We start from the raw sequence: 19,380 nt of genomic DNA, 5'->3' as shown, positions 1-19,380 counted from the left end.
TATGGATAGCTGAATGTGGTGGTTGTGTGAATAACTGGCCTGTTCTGTCCTAACAGGCCATCTGGGTGGGCTTCTGTGCTTACCATGTTCCCCCACCCGCAACTTCTTGGACCCCCCTTTTGTTATTCCTGGGTCCGTCCCTCTTAAGGATCTGATTAGAGGTAAGAGGCTAGCCTGTTAAATGTAAACAAACGTGGAACAGTGGTTATAAACTCCAGTAATACTGACCGAAGGTAGGATTTATAACCACTGTTCCACATTTGTTTACATTTAACAGGCTAGCTTCTTACCTCTATTCAAAGCCTTAAGAGGGACTGGAGCTTCTGGTGGTCACTACTGAGGCGGGGCTCTTATACACCCGCGCTTCATCCTCACCGCTTCTCACCGTGGCTTCAAAATGTTCACTTGATATTAGGATATATTGAGGTCAATAGTAATTACATTTTACGATACAAAAATGCATGAATACAATACTGTACTGCATTAAAGAAAAAGTATTGGAATTTCTGATGAAAAGGGGGTCCGGACCCCTAGCCCCCTGGATCTGCCCCTGCTTAAATAATTTTATAATTTTTGGTACTTTCTACTAGTTTCTCAAAAAAAATTAATATTTTTGAGATCAGAATGTTAAACTATTTCAGATTAATGTGTTTGTATTAAAAGAATTTGCAGGTTCATAACACTACAATATTATCATTTATTTTAAGAAATAACAGTTCACCAAACCTTCCAAAATCCAGTTAAGATGTCCGTTTCTGTGAGAATACATATTTTATTCAATACTCTTTCCCTACACTGAGTTAAGTAAATTGTAATCCCTGCTTCTTGTAAGACTGACTTGTGTACTTCTGGGGTCGGGGTTGCAGTGGCTGGTGTGCCGTGTGGGCGGCCACAATTTAGGGAGGGGAGGGTGAAGGGCGGAGTGGATGCAACCCCTGGAGAGTTCCCCTGGCTGGTGTCCATCAGAGTTACTGGAGCTTCTGGTGGGCACTACTGCGGCGGGTCTCTTATACACAAGCGCTTCGTTCTCACCGCTGCGCACTGTGTTTACCGGTAGGTCCTCAGTGTGTGTGTGTGTTTTACCACCAGTAATATTTTTAGTATCTTTAGATATCTATTTATTAAGGCCTTTGAGCGCTTAGTTGAGCTTAGTATACTGTATACACTAGTCATGAAAGATTAAAAGTCATGAGTTAGACAGAATCCTCACCAGAATTACACTGGGCAGTAAAGACTTGAGGACTAACCAGTATGCCACCAGACAGTCCTTAAGGCCAATAATTTGTCATTAGTACTAATATATAGTTATTTTATGATGTTTTTCAAAATTCAAAATGTTCCAAATTATTTCGTGAAATAAATAATGACCACTCTTTATTGTTAAAGCTCAAATGACACTATAGCACAGCATCTCACTCATAAACAAGACAAATGTATCTCACTTAATTTTTAATTGTTGATGATGAGTGTACTGTATTTACTAACCTAGCCCTTTGGCTGCGGAGATTACCCTATGCTGAATAAAATGGTTTGGCAGTAGCCAGAATAAAATGGTAAGTGCGAGAATTGCATCAAAAGGGCTAGAATATGTAATTAAAGACCTTAGTTGTTGAAACAGTACATAATACATCATAACATCTTCAAGTTCTTATCTTTCATACTATTTTCCTGATGAGTTTTTAGTTTTTATCTCCACACACTTTGGTGATTATTCTTTATACATACTGGCCACTGTGTTAATGTTTATTCCTTAATCTATTACTCTCCAGTGTGCAACTGGTGAATCCTCATCATTAGGTAATGTGGCACATATTAATCTTCATTATTATCTTATGTGCTACTGGCGAGTATTTAATGTCCACTTAATGTGTGTCCGATATTATGTTTTCCATACTGTACTTTAAATAGTAGCACCCCCATAACTTAGCAAAGTTTCCCTTGCGCCCACCCCCTTTCACATCGACAGTACATGTATATAAGATACATTCTTTGTGTTTCTTATGCATTTCCACAGTTTTGAAGATAGATAGCTGAAATTTGGTAGGGAGGTGTGGGTGGCCATGGGGATGGTTGAGCAATATATCCTGTATCTGCACGAGAGGCAAGGCAGATCACATTCCCTCACCCGTGGGTCCATCCAAAATTATGAAAATAACTTAAAAAAACATTTGATAGAGGACAACACAGATATTACTTGCAAAATTAGGGCTTTCTACTGTTTTTTTGAAGTGTTTCAGATGAATATGACCTTCATTTCTATAAAAAAATTAGATGATGTAGAGATATGATCCCCCACTACCAACAATTTTGATCACACAAAGTGGGCAGTGATTATAAACTGAAACTGCTATGTTAGCTGTGATTTTTACCTCTCAGGAACTCGGCTAAGTACGTGGTAGTTGTGGCAGGAGAACACAATTTGAAAGCACCGGGAGTCGGCCACAGGCAGGTCCTGCTTGTGAAGGAGATCATCGCTCATAACAGCTTCTCCAAGGTCAGTTTCTCAAAATCTACTATGAACTACATATGGGTCAAGTACATACACTCTACCTCCCTCCCTCCCTCTTGATGTGTGTTACAGTAACACATAATAGTTGGTGTTTGTGTTACAGTAGTACATATTAGTCTTGGTGTATATATTACAGAGGTACATCAATGACATAGCACTGCTAGAGCTTAGCCAGGAGGCAACTTGGAACAAGTACGTCCAGCCCGTGTGTCTCCCTGACCGTAACATAGATGGTGTTACGGATGCTCTCAACGTGACAGTGGCTGGCTGGGGCATGACTGATGAGGCTTCTAATGGTAAGTTAATGATAAAGTTTCCAACTGTTAATTAATATGGGAATTCCAAAAGTTAGTTAATAAACTCCATCTATATCCAAGATTCATACATTAATACTGTAGAAACCCCAAAATGGAAGAAAATGTTTTTTCCTATGATAGAATTTCTGTGCATTTCCAGTGCACCATTATATTTTTGCTATGTTCTTTAACTTGTTATGTGGTGGTCGCATGGGATACAGTGCTGGCCTCCTGTCTTAATGGTCACTGGTTGATTCCAGTCCACCTAGCTGTAAATGAATACCTAACTTTACAAGCTAGGGCAATGAAGGTGGTCAAGTGCAATGCAGACCATACTCCCTCCTTACATAGGCCCCACTGAAAGCTTAGTACAGTACAGTATACAGTGTGATACTTCCACACTGCCCTTAACTCTAATCACTTTCAGTTTAAGGTAGCCAATTAAGGGTATGATTTGAAGTACTGTACTATATACATCTTTGAGCACTCCCCCCAGTCCCTCACTCATATTTCCCCTCCGTTCCAACTCGTACATCGCTCTTACCCCTCTACTCTCCCCCTTCCTCCTCCCAACCACTCCACTACTATAGTTGATGTTCTCAACAGGAGGAAAACATGCAGATGTGCTGCAGAAAGTGGTGGTGAAGGTGGTGTCTCAGGCTGACTGTCAGGACTGGTACACCACCCAGGTGGGCAAGGCAGTGGTGCTGTATGACACTCACGTCTGTGCTGGCTTCCAGAGTGGCGAGAAGGACGCCTGTCAGGTGAGAGAGAGTATATATACAGTATATATATATATATATATATATATATATATGAAAAGGTCTTTACAAACAAGTGAGCTCTTTCCATTCCATGTGCTCATATGTAGTATTCCAGTATACTCCATATAATCCCCTCCTTGTTTTGTCTTCCATTTATTCTACCCTTAATTTCCACTTTTCACCCTCAACTTCCCATGCTTTTTGTTCCTTTCTAATTTCCCTTTTCCTCAAATCCCACTCACCTCATGTTGACCCATCCGGCCCCTTTCCCACAGGGTGACAGTGGTGGACCCCTGTTGACAATAACAGATGGAGGGAAGGATGGAAATAGGGCAACGACAGTGGGTGTGGTGTCGGCAGGAATCGGATGCGGTCGTCCAAAACTGCCTGGGCTTTACACGCGGGTGTCTCGTTACATCGACTGGCTATTTGATAAGATGAAGACCAGAGGTGTCAATGTTGTGGTGTAGCTCCCATACTCAACAACCTTCACCCACACTACCACATATAGTGACAGTATACCAGGAGATTACCATGAACCACACCCTCCCACAGTACTGTCCAGTATACCAAATACAAAAGATGATCCATTATCAAACCCACCATGATTCACTTGTATTAAACCCAACAAGATTCTCCCCATATAATTATTTACATATTTACGTATTACACAAGTCCAGAATTTCAAATCCTTTTATCGAACAAAATTCCATCTATTGTTTTTTAAAGCTATGTGAAATGGCGTTTGAAATCCAGAAGTTTGGAAGTGTTTAAGGGGCGGGGAAGGTTCAATACAGGGGAGGGTGAGAACCTATATATAAGGCATGTATCTGACATTAGATTAATACACGATGATGATTAAGCAAATCACAGTGCTTTTATATATGAACGAATGTAAATACTGTATTGTACATTTTGAATTTAGAATATTGTTCATGGGCTAGATGGCTCTTCACATGTGTATTGACTGTTTTGCATAAATTTATGATGTGTATAAGTTGATTTGTTAGTAGTCTGTACTACACATATTTTGTACGTTCTAATATCAGTAAATTGTGAAAAATATTGATTCAAATTCATAAAGTTCATTCAGAAATATCAATACTCTTAAAGTCAAATTTTTAAAAAATATTTAGAATACTTCAGCGAGTTTTAGTATTTTAATGTTTTGTATACCCCGAAATTGCTATTGCAGAAAATGGTCTTGTGAAGAGGTAATACAGTGCAATACGGATATATAAAAAATTGTGTGTACTGTATGATGCTATACATGTATTACTGTATCATCTTATGAACTTCAGAGGTAGTTGCTCAAGACATTTAATTATACAAATTTTAAGAGTTCAGAGTCCTGATAAGAGATACACAGACAACTGTCCTGTAGTTTATGATTGTACTTGACTGTGATATTCAATTTTTACCTATTATTTATATAATATTAAAGGACTACTTAAGTGGAAATGTATGTTTCTTTAATGCCCACAAGTTTTAAGTTTAATGTTGATGACATATTTCCTCAATGAATATCTTATGAAAAGGCAAAACCATGTTTAAAATGAGAAATAGAAGTTCCCATGTAGGGCCATGACATACTGTACACTTCTTCTGATAAGAAAACATCAATAATCTGCAATGAAAAATTTACAGGAGGCACGTAATAAAGGTTGCTGAACTAAAAAAAAATTCCCAAGGCTCATTAGCGCAAATAATTACAAATATTACAAATTTATGAATCTAGATCCACAGTGTGTTGAATATATTTATTGAGATTTTGAACAAAAACAAATTATCACAACTTTGGGAAAAAATGTAAAAACTTGTATTTGTTCCTTACCCTGTCCCCAGAAAACAGGCAAATAGTGAGGATACATCTCCCTTCCCCAGTCTACAGGGATACCTTGATCTTCAGAAATTGTCTTCCATATTCATCTGCTATGCTTACCTTGACACAGGACAATAACTGTGACAGCAGACATTGTCATTGACATCATATTTCATATCAACTGATTCTATAATCGAAAATAAAAACCAAGAAAGTAAAATTTTGCACCACTTTATTGAATGATTTCTAGTTATCATACAAGGTATCATACAGCACGATAATGAGTGGACTTCCATGGAATCTTGTTCAATTAGCAGACAACTGCATAGCAGGCTGCAGGTGGGACTATATGCCAAGGCAGGGAAGTGCTGAGTCCCAATGTCCACTAATAATTCAGTGCAAACACAATACAAACTTAAGAATAGAAATGGAAGGAATTTTAGTAACTTACATTTCAAGCATTATGAAACTGAATATAAAATATATTACAATATTACTCTAGGTAACATATAAATAATAATAATCAATAAAGGCAATCTAGAAAAGCAAATCCTACGGGTAACGTAGGTGTCTAAATCCCGGACAAGCTCAGCACCACCTTGGCTCAACATCACAGTTGCAGAGCAACAAGAAGAAACTGTAATGTTTTAAGTTTGCTTCTATTGCTGGGAGGAAAGTTTTCAATACAGGCAGGCACATGACATTGTGTTAACTACATATCATATGCTTTTCTAAGCTTAAAAAGCATAAGAGTATCTCATTAAGATGGATAAACAAAATGCAAGTGAGGCGCTTATGGCATGGCAATGATGGCTCCGTTTACCTAACTGGTAGTTAGCATAAGCACTGAAGTGTTTAACAGACCAGTGGGGGTTGACACATGGATTATTGATAAAGACTGAAGCAGGTTAATGGTGACTTGTCTATACTGTCAGATGATGCAGATGATGCTAAATAATATATAATACAAGTATATCACTACAATCAAAAGGCCACTGCCACACACAATTCAATGGCAAACACTTGAAAATTTGATGTACATCATCTACCAGCTCTTAGATACATCCACAAATGATAGACAAGTGAATGAAAATTGGTTACTAATCATCATAACACCCTGACACTCTTTACTTATTTATTTATATATATATATATATATATATATATATATATATATATATATATATATATATATATATATATATATATATATATATATATATATATATATATATATATATATATATATATATATATATCCTGTGTACATGATGTTGTATGACCAATATGTACTAAATTGTAATTGCACTGCTACCATGTATTGAGTTTCTATGTTCAGGATGAAGCATTTGGTGGCATACTTCATCAGAATACCTACTTCATATATTTATCAAGGATCAGAAGGCCCTACTTACCATATTCACAAGCTGTAGTTATATAAGTATACTAAAGATCCTCATAAATTTTGTAACTCCCAGTTTATGTGGTGCTGATGGCAATACAATCCTGGTTGACGTTTTCAAGAGTTAAAGACCTCCAAGACGAATTAATCTATCCCTTGGCAGGTTAAACCATAATCATGCTGTCTAGCACTTCACTTTCAAGCTACCTGAAATTTCCTTATCAATCCCACGTACTTTCCTCTACTAATAGATATGCTCCTATAAAAACTTAGATACTGCATATAAGCAAGGCAGTAGCACCAATTTCAATCACAAAGATTATCTTATTATGTGTCCCAATCCCTTACCTTTGCAATGCAATGTGCAGTCTAATAAAAGAAAGCCTTCTGCTAAAGATGACAACACTGAGAAGTCTCAGTAAGAAATATAATTTAAAGGGCTTCCTAACAACAATCACTGTTAGCATTACCTTGAGCAGACCCAATAACCTATGTGCAGTATGGGGCTGCTCATATGATGTGCATGTATCACCCTCTAAGTGGCTGCTGGAAGACCGATCAGTGTTGGTTTGCCCATACATGGATAAATTTTACTGGGGCCAATGTTTTCATCCCTAAACCAGTACTCATCACCGGCCCCATCACAATCCCCTCACTGTACAACTGTCTCTCTGTACATATTTTACAACATTTACACCATTTAATCCTTGTTCATACTTATAACTGATGAACAAAGGGAAGTGTTTCATTCTGATTGATCAATTTTATCTAAAAGATATATTTGTTCTCATACAGTCATGGAACAGTAATATAATAAAAAAGGAATCACTATAGCAAACAATAAATCTAGTCATATCTAAAAGGAACAGAATGGATGACTGAGGTATCAATTCAAATATTTTGCGATGCACACAACTTCGGTGTTCAAACACACCCACAATAATTTGAAAATTTCATCCTTTCTATTGCATGACTAGTTGGTAACTCCACAACAAGCACTGGAAACATTGCTGTCCCTTGACAACTTAGCTCCCTATTAATATTTTCCCCAGAAAAAGTGCTATGTATCATCCACAACACACATGGATTTTTTTCATGAGAATTATCTGTCAACCTGTCATAAAGGCATTGTTTCCATTGCTGTTGATTTGAGTCCATCTCCACATGGGAGTACGTACAAAATACAGGATCACAGATGCAGGTTCCCGTCCCTGAGTGGGAACTTGGAATGTTGGCCACACCTACTGCTGTTGCCAATGTACCCAGGAGGCACTTGTGGCAGGTGGCTGTTGTTGCTGTATATTACTGCTGCTACTACTCGTGCTTGATGGAGCTGCAGAACCATCGTCTACTTTGGACACAGCCACATATGAGCCATCTGACAGCCGTTGGTATGGTATGGGGAATGTCTGATATGCGGAGAAGTATTGGCCAGGATATGGTCCAGCTGCAATTCCCACTGAAGAATAAAATGGTCTCTGTCCTATTGGTGGTACTAATGTTGATGTCTTCTGCTGAGCCATCATCTGGTTGAGAGTCATCTTCCCGGGAGGAGGACGTGGTTGTGGCCGGGTAGGTCCAAGATTCTGCACCAATTCCAGCATGTCCTCTGATATCGTACGCCCCTTTTTAGTTCCTGATGATACAGCTGATGTAGATGTCTCCCCAGAATGATCAGACATGATTACAGAATCACTAATTCCTGCAAGCTCCTTACAGCCTTCTGAGTGTGTATCATCAGTTTGACAGAGGGGTGAAGTAGGAGTTGTTCCTGATGGAGGAGGCCCAGGAGAGGATGCCAGACGAAGTGATTTAGGTCGTCTATTCTGGTGACACCGTTGCAAGCGTAGCACCTTGAAAGCCTCTCTCTCCTGTTGGTGGCGGCGGCGCAATTCAACCTCCTCATGTTCTTGCCTGCAAATTATTTTTGCCTTTACAAAAGATTTTCAGCAATTTAGGTAGATTAGCATACAGTACAGTATAATAAAATCATATGTTGCAACTTTTATCAATTTAATATTCTAAACATTGCACGACGCGACGCACGCACGCACGCGACGCACGCATATATATACGCACGCACGCATATACGCACGCACGCACGCACGCATATATACACATACACACACACACACACACACACACACACACACACACACACACACACACACACACACACACACACACACACACACACACACACACACACACACACACACGCAGGGACATATGTAGGCATGCAAGCATATAGATGCATATACTGTACTGTCAAGAGCATACAAGTACCTGTACTGTATATCAATATGACCTGCAAGTATGCCTATCCTCAACTGTTTTCTAAAAAAAAAATATCAGTGCTTTTACATATATCAAATGACCAATTAATCTTAATACACAAAACAATATAAAAATCATAACTAGATATAAAATTTCTTACAATTAATATTTTCTTATTTCACTACTACTGTACTGTACTTAAGAGATGTTAATTAACAAAATAAGTACCCTGGTATATCACATGCTTAATGAATAATCTTTCTAATAAGTTTCTCGTGTTTATTCTGAAAATAAAAATAAAACCTGAAGTAATTTACTTAGAGAGAAGTTGTTGAAAGCTGTCATCATCCTCTGAAAGATCCTCTAATTCGTGTCTCACAGTTTCCAGTTCCTCGTCCTCCTGAATAGAAAAGAAGGGAGACATTGTGTACGTGACTCCAATACTGTATACAGTAGTACAAACACCTATGGATTGACAATGATTGAACTGTTAATAAAATTTTGAAGAGTTCAAAATAATCACTCTCAATCTTATCCATACGGTTACATCATTTAATACAACTAGATTACTGAACCTCATACACTACACTAAAACTCATACTTATAGAATTATCTTAAGGGGTTTACAAGAGTTCAGTTCGAGCAAGCTTGAAGATAGATTCGACTTTTAAGATCCCAGCATTTTGCAATATTTACAACTTCAGTATTATTGATTGTTGGGCTGGAATATTGGCAATCATGGTAATCTTTTTAATTGTTAAAATGCTGCATGTTTTACACCACCATGCATCAACACGATTTGATGTCATAATTGATAATTGACAGATCTTTATACAGTAGTACTGTATTACAATGACCAGTTCTGCATACAGGACAGTACCAACACCTTACCTACCCTGTCTAGTTCAACCATCAAGCATTAATATTAGGGATTACATTAATAACATTATACAGAACTAAAGATGTCTTCTTTTATAATACAGGTATCACTTGCTATCAGAATGATCTGTATCTGAATAATCGCTTATCCAACATTCTACTTCTCCAAATGTTAGTTCGAATAAAAGTTCAACTTGCACGGCAGGCATGGGCTGGGAGTCAGCTGGGTCAGCCATTTTGCTCCACCATATGTGCAGAAACATACTCTTGCTCCAGGTGCATGATGTCACCCCTCCTTCCTCCCACACCCCATTTGCTTTGTGTTTGCTGCAGGTAAGTGTTCTTCCTTTATCTGTCTGTATTCGTGCAATCTTTTTGTGAATCTGTACATAATAGCAACCAAGCATTGTGGTGATTCCTTGGCTACCTACACCATCACCAAGATACCCCAAAAACCTGTGATGCTTGAAACCAAGTTTGAAATAATCAAGCATCACTAATGGGGAAAAGCCCAATGTAAGGTAATGTACTGTACCAACAGTATACAGGTATAGGCATTTTTTTTCTAAGGTATAACAACTTAAATTATGTTTTGGTAATTGTGTAAAGCACAAGAATAAACCCAAACACAGTAAGCTCCACTGCAAAATAAAATAAAATATTGTGTTTTTTGTTAGTTGGGAACTGAACCCTACTTTTTCCATCCCATATAATATTCGCTATCTGATTATTCGATAACCAAATGACTTTCAAAGAACCTACCCCATTCTGATAGTGGGGGATCTCTGTACTGAACTAATACTTCAAACAAGATGATTCAATTTCACTGTAGTAATTCAGAAATAATAGTGAAGATACAGGTATAAATTCAGCCTGCTTTTGTTCTCGCATGCAAATTTATTTGCCTTTACTAAAGAACTTGTAGTGATAACAGTATACAAACACTGCTCAGGATCAATGTACTGTACATTATTGGCCTCATCTTGCATAGAATAAAAATATAACCTATTAATTCACCCAGATCAAAATACACAAAATACAAAGTTAGGACTCTATCATAACATTTAGAGTAAGTTAAAGGAATTTCTTTAGTGTACCTGATGGTTTATCAATCAAACAGCAAACAATATTCAAACTTATTTAGTATGATCATATTATTTCTAGAAAAGATCAAATTGAAGTGATCAAGTAATAGACTACATAGTAGAAAGAGATAGTTTGATCTTGAAAAGCCCATTTCATAACTGAGCCAGTGAGGAGCAACTTGTGTACAGTACACTATTAAAGTCCCCAAATTTGATTTTGGATAACCTAAACAGAGGCAACAAGGGTCGCATATAAAGATTAGCTTTCGCCCCACAGATTTAAAACCATAAATGCCACACAAACAGCTGGGAGTCTAAGTCACAAACCATGCAGCCAGTGTACACACTTGCATTTCAACTGACCTTGGCCATAAAGCATGAAACTAAGTTAGGAGTACCAGGTACTGACCTTAGAAACTCCCCTTTGCTATGCAGCTCTCTGCTGTTGTTTTAGATGCCTTGAGAATCACTATTTGATTCTTCATGTGTCAGAACTCTTGAAAAGGGATACATGTACCACAAGGTCCCCAAATAGGCTAACCTTGTGAGGAGTATTCAATGAGTCTGACTTTTTATAAATTCTTCCATGATTTAGCTATAAGGCTGGACAAAAAGGTATGATAAGCTCTGCTCCAAAACCAGAATAAAACATGGACTGGACTATCACCATGTGGTTGGTGGATACATTATGCTACACGTGGTAGCCCCCTGTATCACCGATGGTAAAAATTTTCTCTCATCTTTATATGACTGAGAACTGTGTAGCCCAGCCCCAAATCCCCTGTAACCAATATATGAGGCCTGATACTTGGCTTCTGTGCAAAAGAGTATAGTCTTCAAACGAACAGAAGCTACAGCTGGAGTGAGGGGGTGGTAAAGTGAACTGTTTTGTGGCAGAGTCAGTTAAGGAGCAGCTTTCAGGCTCTGGCTTTAGCCCTCAGTGGCAACAGCAGTTTCTGATCACCCCTACAGATGTTTTCAATGAGGGAGGTGGCTAAATCTTGGGATTAGACCTCAGCCACCTTTGTTTAAGGTTCCCTGGCCCAAGCTTGGATGTACTATAAACAAGTTATTCCGAACTGGCCTCAGGTTATAAAGATAATAATCTACAATTTCCTTCAAGCAATAATAAAAATGGAGAACCTTTTCGACCACTAACAAGATATATTAACAGTTGCGCAAAATATCCTACTGGAAAGGTAATGCAAAGAAGGATTTGTGAGTCAATGGAAGAATTTCCTTCTTTTACTGTTCTTTCCATTTTTTCTCCTTTAACCATACCACAATCTTACTCACTACCTTATTAATTCTACATCAAATTTCTTTTCCTTTTTTATATTTTTTCCTCTGCCTTTAATTCTGTACACTAATACTATCCTGAACATGCAACACTGGACTTCAAACTGGTCGATCTGTTATGTCAAAGTTTTAGAAATATTATAAACTTTTTTTTGTGTACCACTCAGTACTTAATATATTGATTTTGTTGCATAATTTCACTGTAGTACAACTTTTAGCGAACATTTTCTAGATTTAGTGACACCTCTAAGACTAAAGCATTCCTTATCAAGTATATTAAAATATCTTGCCACAGTTATACCAAGCCTTGCTCAAACCTGTTGCTTGTAAGCATATTTATAATTATTCTAAGAACTGCTACTACAGGTATTTACAATATTAATTGTATTTATTTTTTACTTGTTCAAGCCTTTTCCCACTTAATGCAGGGTGTCCAGAAATGAATACAAATAATGTTAGTTAGTTAAATTCACCATGACCTGCAAGAAAGAAATCCCTGTTAACTATATTAGTACAGTAGTGTAAGTAAGGCAGCACTTTCAGCTAATACTGGCATATTATCACTACTCAAGCACTACTAAGCATTGGTGTGTAGGATACAGGATCTTATGGGATGGTACAGTATACTGTGAGAGTTAAATGACACTTTCTGGTTAAAAGTGTGCTTATGGATTTGTACACTACTGGTTATTTCCCACATTAAATGGTGAGTGAACTCCACTTTAAAATTGTTTAGATCAGGTACTTCATAACTTTTTTTTTTAATGTAAAATGATTTTGATGTTACACATCATCTGTTTTGTGATGGAAATTGGGGTGGTTATAAACTATGGTAAATGTATAGGAAGAAAAGACAGGACAGGGTGTGGGAGGTGCAGGGGCCCACACAAACAGCGACAGGATCCCAGAGCGACCCAAACTTTACCGGGTGCAGGAACTTACTGTCCAAGAGCACGAACGACCCGTTTCAAGCTGGGCTGTGGGCGAGGGCCATGGTCGGCTACAGAGGGGGTTGGGGTAGCTCTGGTGCATGCAGGTACATGGGTAATGATAGGACTGAGGACAGTGTGAAGACTGTGGAGAGCACTGAGGATTTGGATACATCTGGTGAGGTGAATGACTATACTGGTGAGAAGATTTTGGAGAGTAAAGATGGTGCTTAGGACTCTTTGGGGACAAAGGAGGATAATACATTGTATGAGGTGGGGAGTGATGATGAAAATAATATTTTGGAGATCGAGGAGAAAGGTAAGGTGTTTCAAGTGGATAATGAGGAATATATGCTTCTGTAGGTGACACATTTGTTGGCGATTCATGTAGTGGTTCATATAATGGATCATCCTCTTCAAAACCTTCTTCACTGCTAGAACTTGATGAATTGTAATAAGTTTTTGGGTGATGCATTGGCATCGAGCCTGATGGTTGCCATGCTCGGGATTCTTCAGTCTGATAATGCTGAGTCACTCCAGCACCTCCCTGTATAGTATAATATACATCTTCTTGGAATGCTGGGGTATTAGGGGTGCCAGGTCGGCCACGTGACTTAGTACGGGGGTTCACGCTTGCATGAGATGGTGTATGGACGGTGTGGTAAACCGAGTCCTCTACATTAATACCGAGTTTTTCCCGACCAGTTAGCCTTCGTAAGGCTGGACTACGCTTTATATTTGAAGATACACTAAGCATATTAGGTCTTTGATCTTCATTGAAGCTACTGCCTAGTTTTTGTGAACGGAAATGTGATGAAGTATCTGCATCTCCAAGTTCCCAGGATGATTGTGATAATCCTGAATCTCTAGTCCGAGCCAATCCTAAATGTTGTATATTGTTGACACTCTTAGTGCGGGACAGCGGACCACTAACACTCAGCGTGCTTTTTTCACTGGAACGATATAAAGAATCACGAGATTTATGCAAGATTTCTCTTGACTGTTTAACTTCTTCAAACAAATTTCCTAGGTCAACAATGCTGCTACTACGATCCAACCAATTAACACTTCCTGATTTCTTTATTGGAGATTTCAAAGGCTTGTTTCTTGGTGGGATTGGAGGAGGAATTGGACTATTCAGACTCCTCGTAGTCTTGGGCTTTGTGCGGTGAGTTGGACTTGATGTTACAGACAATGAAGGCGAGCGTGGGGGACGATCACACTCTTGTCCTTTACAGGCTTCCGTCTGTACCTCAACACTTCTACTACAACACAGTGTATGAGCCCTTTCATCAGAGTCACTAGTAAGTAATGATTCACAAGCTTCTTCTGTGTCACCATCATAGGAAGAAACATTTCTTGTAAATAAAAATTTGCTTGAAGCTGTTCTGTGTGTATCAGAAACTTTGGGAATGGCTCCTCCACCAATAGTATATGATCTCTTTTTAATAGTATCAGGCAGATTAGAGGGCAACTTTAGAGTGGGTGGGGGTGTACTTGGAGGCGGATTATTTGAATACAATGGTTGCAGCGGTTTTTCCACAATTTGTGGTAATGTCTGTGTTCCGTGTACTGGTGAAATGACGGGGACACTTAAGTTAGGTGATTTACTATTTTTAAAAGCATTGATCTTGGCTTGCTGATTAGTGGCACTTGACTTATTTGTGGATGTAGCCTGATAGCCCAATGCTAAAGAGCCCTTGTCAGGAACTGTATTAGAATTGTGAGGATAAGGATGGGCTATGGGGGAGACAACAGCCTCCTCACACATAGGTGTCTGCTTGGGAGGAGCTGAGGAAGAGGATGAAGGCTGGGACTGGGGCTGCCACCTATCGCCAGGGGGTCTAGTAACCACCTATAGAAAGCAAAACAATTCTTAGTGTGCATCTTAATGACGAGAATAGCATCTCATCTTATGAACCTAAAATTAATAAAATATTATGAATTTAATACTGTGATAAAGTACCATGCAAATCATCCAATCAATTCATTCATGCAATTAAATGTGCTGAAAATTCAATCATGCATAAACCACAATACAGTATTATCAAACTGCTTCGATACAATAGAGGCATTTTTTTTAATATACCTTAAAATTTTGTACAAAGCAAACTTCAAACTCCTACAGGAATAACAGACCAATATTATAAGCTGCACACTTGACAGAAAGTCATAATATTGAAGAAAAAAGGAATTACATAGAAAACTGGCTTTAGCACATGGGAATGGTTGCAATACTCTGAAACATACTGTACCAGCTTGTAGCAAAACCACTCAACAACTACTACTACTACTACTACTACTACTACTACAGTATTACAATACATACACCACTAAACTGGCTGCCTTCCAAGACAGTCAAATGATCTTCACTGGAGTTGTTGGCTGATAATTGTTTTTGACTAAAGGTGTCCCCATCAGCAGCAGGGGTGGCTGGAGTGGTAGCTGGAGTATCCTCCGAGACAAATGATGATGTCATGGAAGGAGGGGCAGAGGGACCCAATGAAGGAGGGTCTGAGGGAGTTCCACCCTATACGAAAAAGAAATAAATATTTGCGATTTTTTTAATCGTGTCAATCTAGTTGTTCTTCTGTTAAGTTCTACAGTTGTTCTGTACCTCTCTGTATTATCTCTCCCTTCTTTGACTCTTTTATATCCTTTTATATTTAAGTTGATGTTTATTAATGATCATAAAATTTAAGAGCATAATATTTCACTCAGAAATTAAAAGCAAAATAAGCGACAGTAAAGAAAAACGTCGGACTGGTAAACCTTAAGCCCAAGGGACTGGCACCAGTCCACGGACCATAGGTTAGGAACCACTGGTCTACGTAGATGACAAAATAAAAAATAAAGAAAAATATGGATATTCCTCTATCAAATAAAAAGTATGAAATTTTCGATGTTCTGTTCACCACAAGATCCATGATTGAAAAAATATAAAAAAGCTAAGATCTCACTTGGAAGAATTTTCCTCCCAAGTTTCATTAAGTGAATGAAAAACAAGAGAATTTACCATGTTTACAAGATTCATGTCTACTGATAAAGAGAGAGAGAAAGAGAGAAATCCTCTGACTCTGAATTCATTAGCATCATCATCATCATCATCATGTCATCACCTTACACTTAAGACAGAAAGGCTACTATATCCCTACCTGAGAATCTTCACGTAACAATAAACGAGGATGAGACTCTAGCAATCCAGTTGTTAGGGCAGAAGTTCCTGAAGCACCTTCTGCAGATTCTGATGACTCTGCAACTTTGGTGACGGCAAAGCGTCCACGACGAACAGGCGAGCTAACAGGGCTGCTGCATGTAGATGTGTCAGATACTGGAAAGATAAATTCAACAGTTTCAGTAAGCAGAATGGTAGATAATAGACAAAGTGAGTTGCATTCACTGGATTAAATACAATCTAAGAAGTAAGGGAGGAGGTGGTGAAACTAGCTAGAAATAACCTCAATAAAGGTAAACCCAAGGAGTGGTAGATAGAATCTGAGCTGAAATATCAAAGATGGAAGGTGAAATAATGATAGAATAGATCATGAGGAGCGTACAGACTAAGTGTGGCAAAGGCAAATGTACCAAAGGAATGGCAAAGAGCATGTGATAAAAATAAAGGTAAAAACTATAGAATACATCTGTTGAGTATACTGTACCAAGGAATGTGTGGGGTAGTTATTATTGAGAAAACTGTAGCAAAAACAGTTTGTGTGTTTAGAAAAGAAAATAGGAGTTTGAACAGGAAAGGAAGAGGATGAGTGGAGCAATATTTTACATTAAAGAAACAAGTTTGTGGAGAGGGGAACTGTTTATTTGTAGAATTTTTAGCCTTAAAAATGATGGAGCAGAAAGAAAAGTACTAAAGAATGATGATGAATGTGGGGAAGATGGAAGAAATTCTCAAGTGAAAGTAGGATTATGAAAGAACAGGTATTTTGTTTAATATTTTCATTGCCTGGACAGTAAGATACTGTCCCAGTAAGTTAGAGTAAGAGTGATAACAAGAGGTACAAATTTTGTGAATAATAAAATGTAATGTAAATGGTTGTGAGTTAGCTGCTATTTGCAGATGATGCTGTTCTAGTGGATGAATCTGAATATAAGCTACAAATGTGAACAGTACAAGACTGGCAAAAGTGCTATGTGAGAACTGCATCAATATGTTCCTGTATATATATGACATTGGGTGTCACCAAAAATGTTGCAATTACATTTCACTGCTCAATTTATACATGTTATGAAGCAAAATGTTGACTTACCCCTTCTCACAGATTCTTCAACCACCTTTGTGACTTGAAAACGGGAAGTTCGAGGCTGTTTGGTCTCACCCTGTTCTTCAGACTCCTTTAAAGAGGGTGTACGGGATAGAGATATATTACTATGCATGTGTGCAGGGGAGGTGCCCGTTGGTCTCCACGTATAAGCCTCCTCAGGGCCTACACGAGCCAAACCAGCTGATGCAGCAGTAGCTGTATCTAGGTTAAGAGGCACCATGGTTTGATAACCAATTGGTGGAGGACAGACAGATTCCATCATAACTTGAGGAACTAATGCCACAGTCTCTCCTCCTGGTAATCTTACAGTCTGTGGTAGCATCATACTTTGATCTACAGACCCACCCACTGTAGTACCAAGTCCTTCTCCATGAGCCATTGGCATGACTCCTCCTACTGTGTTTGATCCCATCACTGTGAGAGGAATGCCACCAATAGTTGGCTGAGTGGCACTTAGTGATGACTGTGGGTAAACTGGGTGTAGACCATCAATGGAGGGTGAACCAGTATTTACACTTCCCTGAAATACATATGTCATATTAACAACAGTCACACGGAGTACAAATATTAGTATCCCCTATTACCTTACATCACTTTGATAAGAGCAAAATACTTAAGTTGAATTGTATCACATTACAGCACAGTCTCATTTTTGCTTTCTTTAAACCTATTCTCTCTCTCCATACATTCCTTATATTTACCCTTGATTTTCTTTCCTTCTGTTACTTTCTGGTTCAATTCAATCATTCCATTTGTTGACACATCCATTCACAGATGTTTCAAACACTCAGATTTCCTCTACTCCATCTTAAATCAAGTTAATGATTATTTCTTCCAATCTCTCTCTCTCTCTATACTTATTTTCATCACTTAACTGTTGTTCATATTCTGTATCACCTTTCTCTCAGTTATATTTATGAGGCCTGTTCATAAGTCCAACTTTAATCTTGTAGATGCCAAACATGTATAAAAAATGAAGGGTGTACATTAGAGCTATACCTTAATAATAAATACAATACATTACTCTATAGTATATCTTACCAGCCATTAATGGTGTTTCAAAGCACAAATAGATTACATTAATTTTGTGGGCAATATAGTACAGTGCAGTTAGTTCATATCTCTGAAAGTTCACAAGAAGAGGAGCATATGTACACTGTTTTCCAAACTTATTCACCAACATTAGTAACATTTCATCCACTACAGCAGTGTTATCTGGACATATCAATTGACACTAAATTTTACATTCTGTTCCATCGTTCACTAAACCTGCACCACCTCTCCATCACTCATACTATTAAAACCTCCTCATATATCCACACACGCATATATAAACACACAACTAACACATTTAGTAAACATTTAACAAACAAAAAATAGCATAATTATCTTCAAACATGCAAGAAAACATACCTCAGTTCCATGGTGGGCTAATGTGAGGCGAGCACCGGGTACAAGCTTCTGTAGCTGTTCCCTCAGAGCATTCAGGTCCATTCTACTCCTCTGTCCTGAACCCGTGGGCACAGCGAGCATCACTCCTGGAGGAAGCCCCAGTGCAGCTCCAGACATGCCCATACCTATTATAAAATAAGTCAGTGACTTCAGAGTTTATTGTTTTAATGTATATATAACAGGTAACTGACACTAAAAATTAAACTGATGAAATTTATACAGCACTTAACATAGTGACACTGTTTATGAAAGTTCCATGAAAGAAAGAAATCTTTTAATCTGATCAAATATATGTATGACATGCATCAGAGCAGTAGTAGTTTACTACAAAATTCATACAGTAAAAAAAAAATACTAATGCTGTTTATGGACAAACAAACAGAAGAATG

General features: G+C 38.1%; 2 protein-coding genes across 25 annotated transcripts in view; one reads left to right on the top strand and one right to left on the bottom strand.

The window, feature by feature from the left end:
* Positions 1-5,030, top strand: part of LOC121855418 (trypsin-1-like) — a 33,760-nt gene extending 28,730 nt beyond the window's left edge. The window contains exons 2-6 of the mRNA XM_042350351.1: positions 867-1,053; positions 2,377-2,494; positions 2,646-2,805; positions 3,412-3,569; positions 3,845-5,030. Of these exons, the coding sequence (XP_042206285.1) occupies positions 867-1,053; positions 2,377-2,494; positions 2,646-2,805; positions 3,412-3,569; positions 3,845-4,039 (818 nt within the window). The 3' untranslated portion in view covers positions 4,040-5,030. The remainder of the gene's footprint in view (positions 1-866; positions 1,054-2,376; positions 2,495-2,645; positions 2,806-3,411; positions 3,570-3,844) is intronic.
* A 576-nt stretch (positions 5,031-5,606) lies between these two features.
* Positions 5,607-19,380, bottom strand: part of LOC121855415 (serine/threonine-protein kinase WNK1-like) — a 234,231-nt gene continuing 220,457 nt past the window's right edge. For 23 of the 24 annotated variants that reach the window (XM_042350336.1, XM_042350337.1, XM_042350338.1 and 20 more), the window contains 7 exons: positions 18,953-19,116; positions 17,525-18,059; positions 16,418-16,593; positions 15,592-15,792; positions 13,276-15,117; positions 9,388-9,470; positions 5,607-8,707 (listed from right to left, as the gene is read on the bottom strand). In XM_042350336.1, the coding sequence (XP_042206270.1) occupies positions 8,035-8,707; positions 9,388-9,470; positions 13,276-15,117; positions 15,592-15,792; positions 16,418-16,593; positions 17,525-18,059; positions 18,953-19,116 (3,674 nt within the window). In that variant the 3' untranslated portion in view covers positions 5,607-8,034. The remainder of the gene's footprint in view (positions 8,708-9,387; positions 9,471-13,275; positions 15,118-15,591; positions 15,793-16,417; positions 16,594-17,524; positions 18,060-18,952; positions 19,117-19,380) is intronic. The other variant, XM_042350349.1, reaches the window with a different exon arrangement.

The sequence above is a fragment of the Homarus americanus genome, unplaced genomic scaffold (genome assembly GCF_018991925.1).
Source record: "Homarus americanus isolate GMGI-L3 unplaced genomic scaffold, GMGI_Hamer_2.0 scaffold45299, whole genome shotgun sequence".
Classification (NCBI taxonomy): Eukaryota; Metazoa; Arthropoda; class Malacostraca; order Decapoda; family Nephropidae; genus Homarus; species Homarus americanus.
Note: the sequence above shows the minus strand (reverse complement) of the source record. Positions and strands in the feature narration are given on the sequence as shown.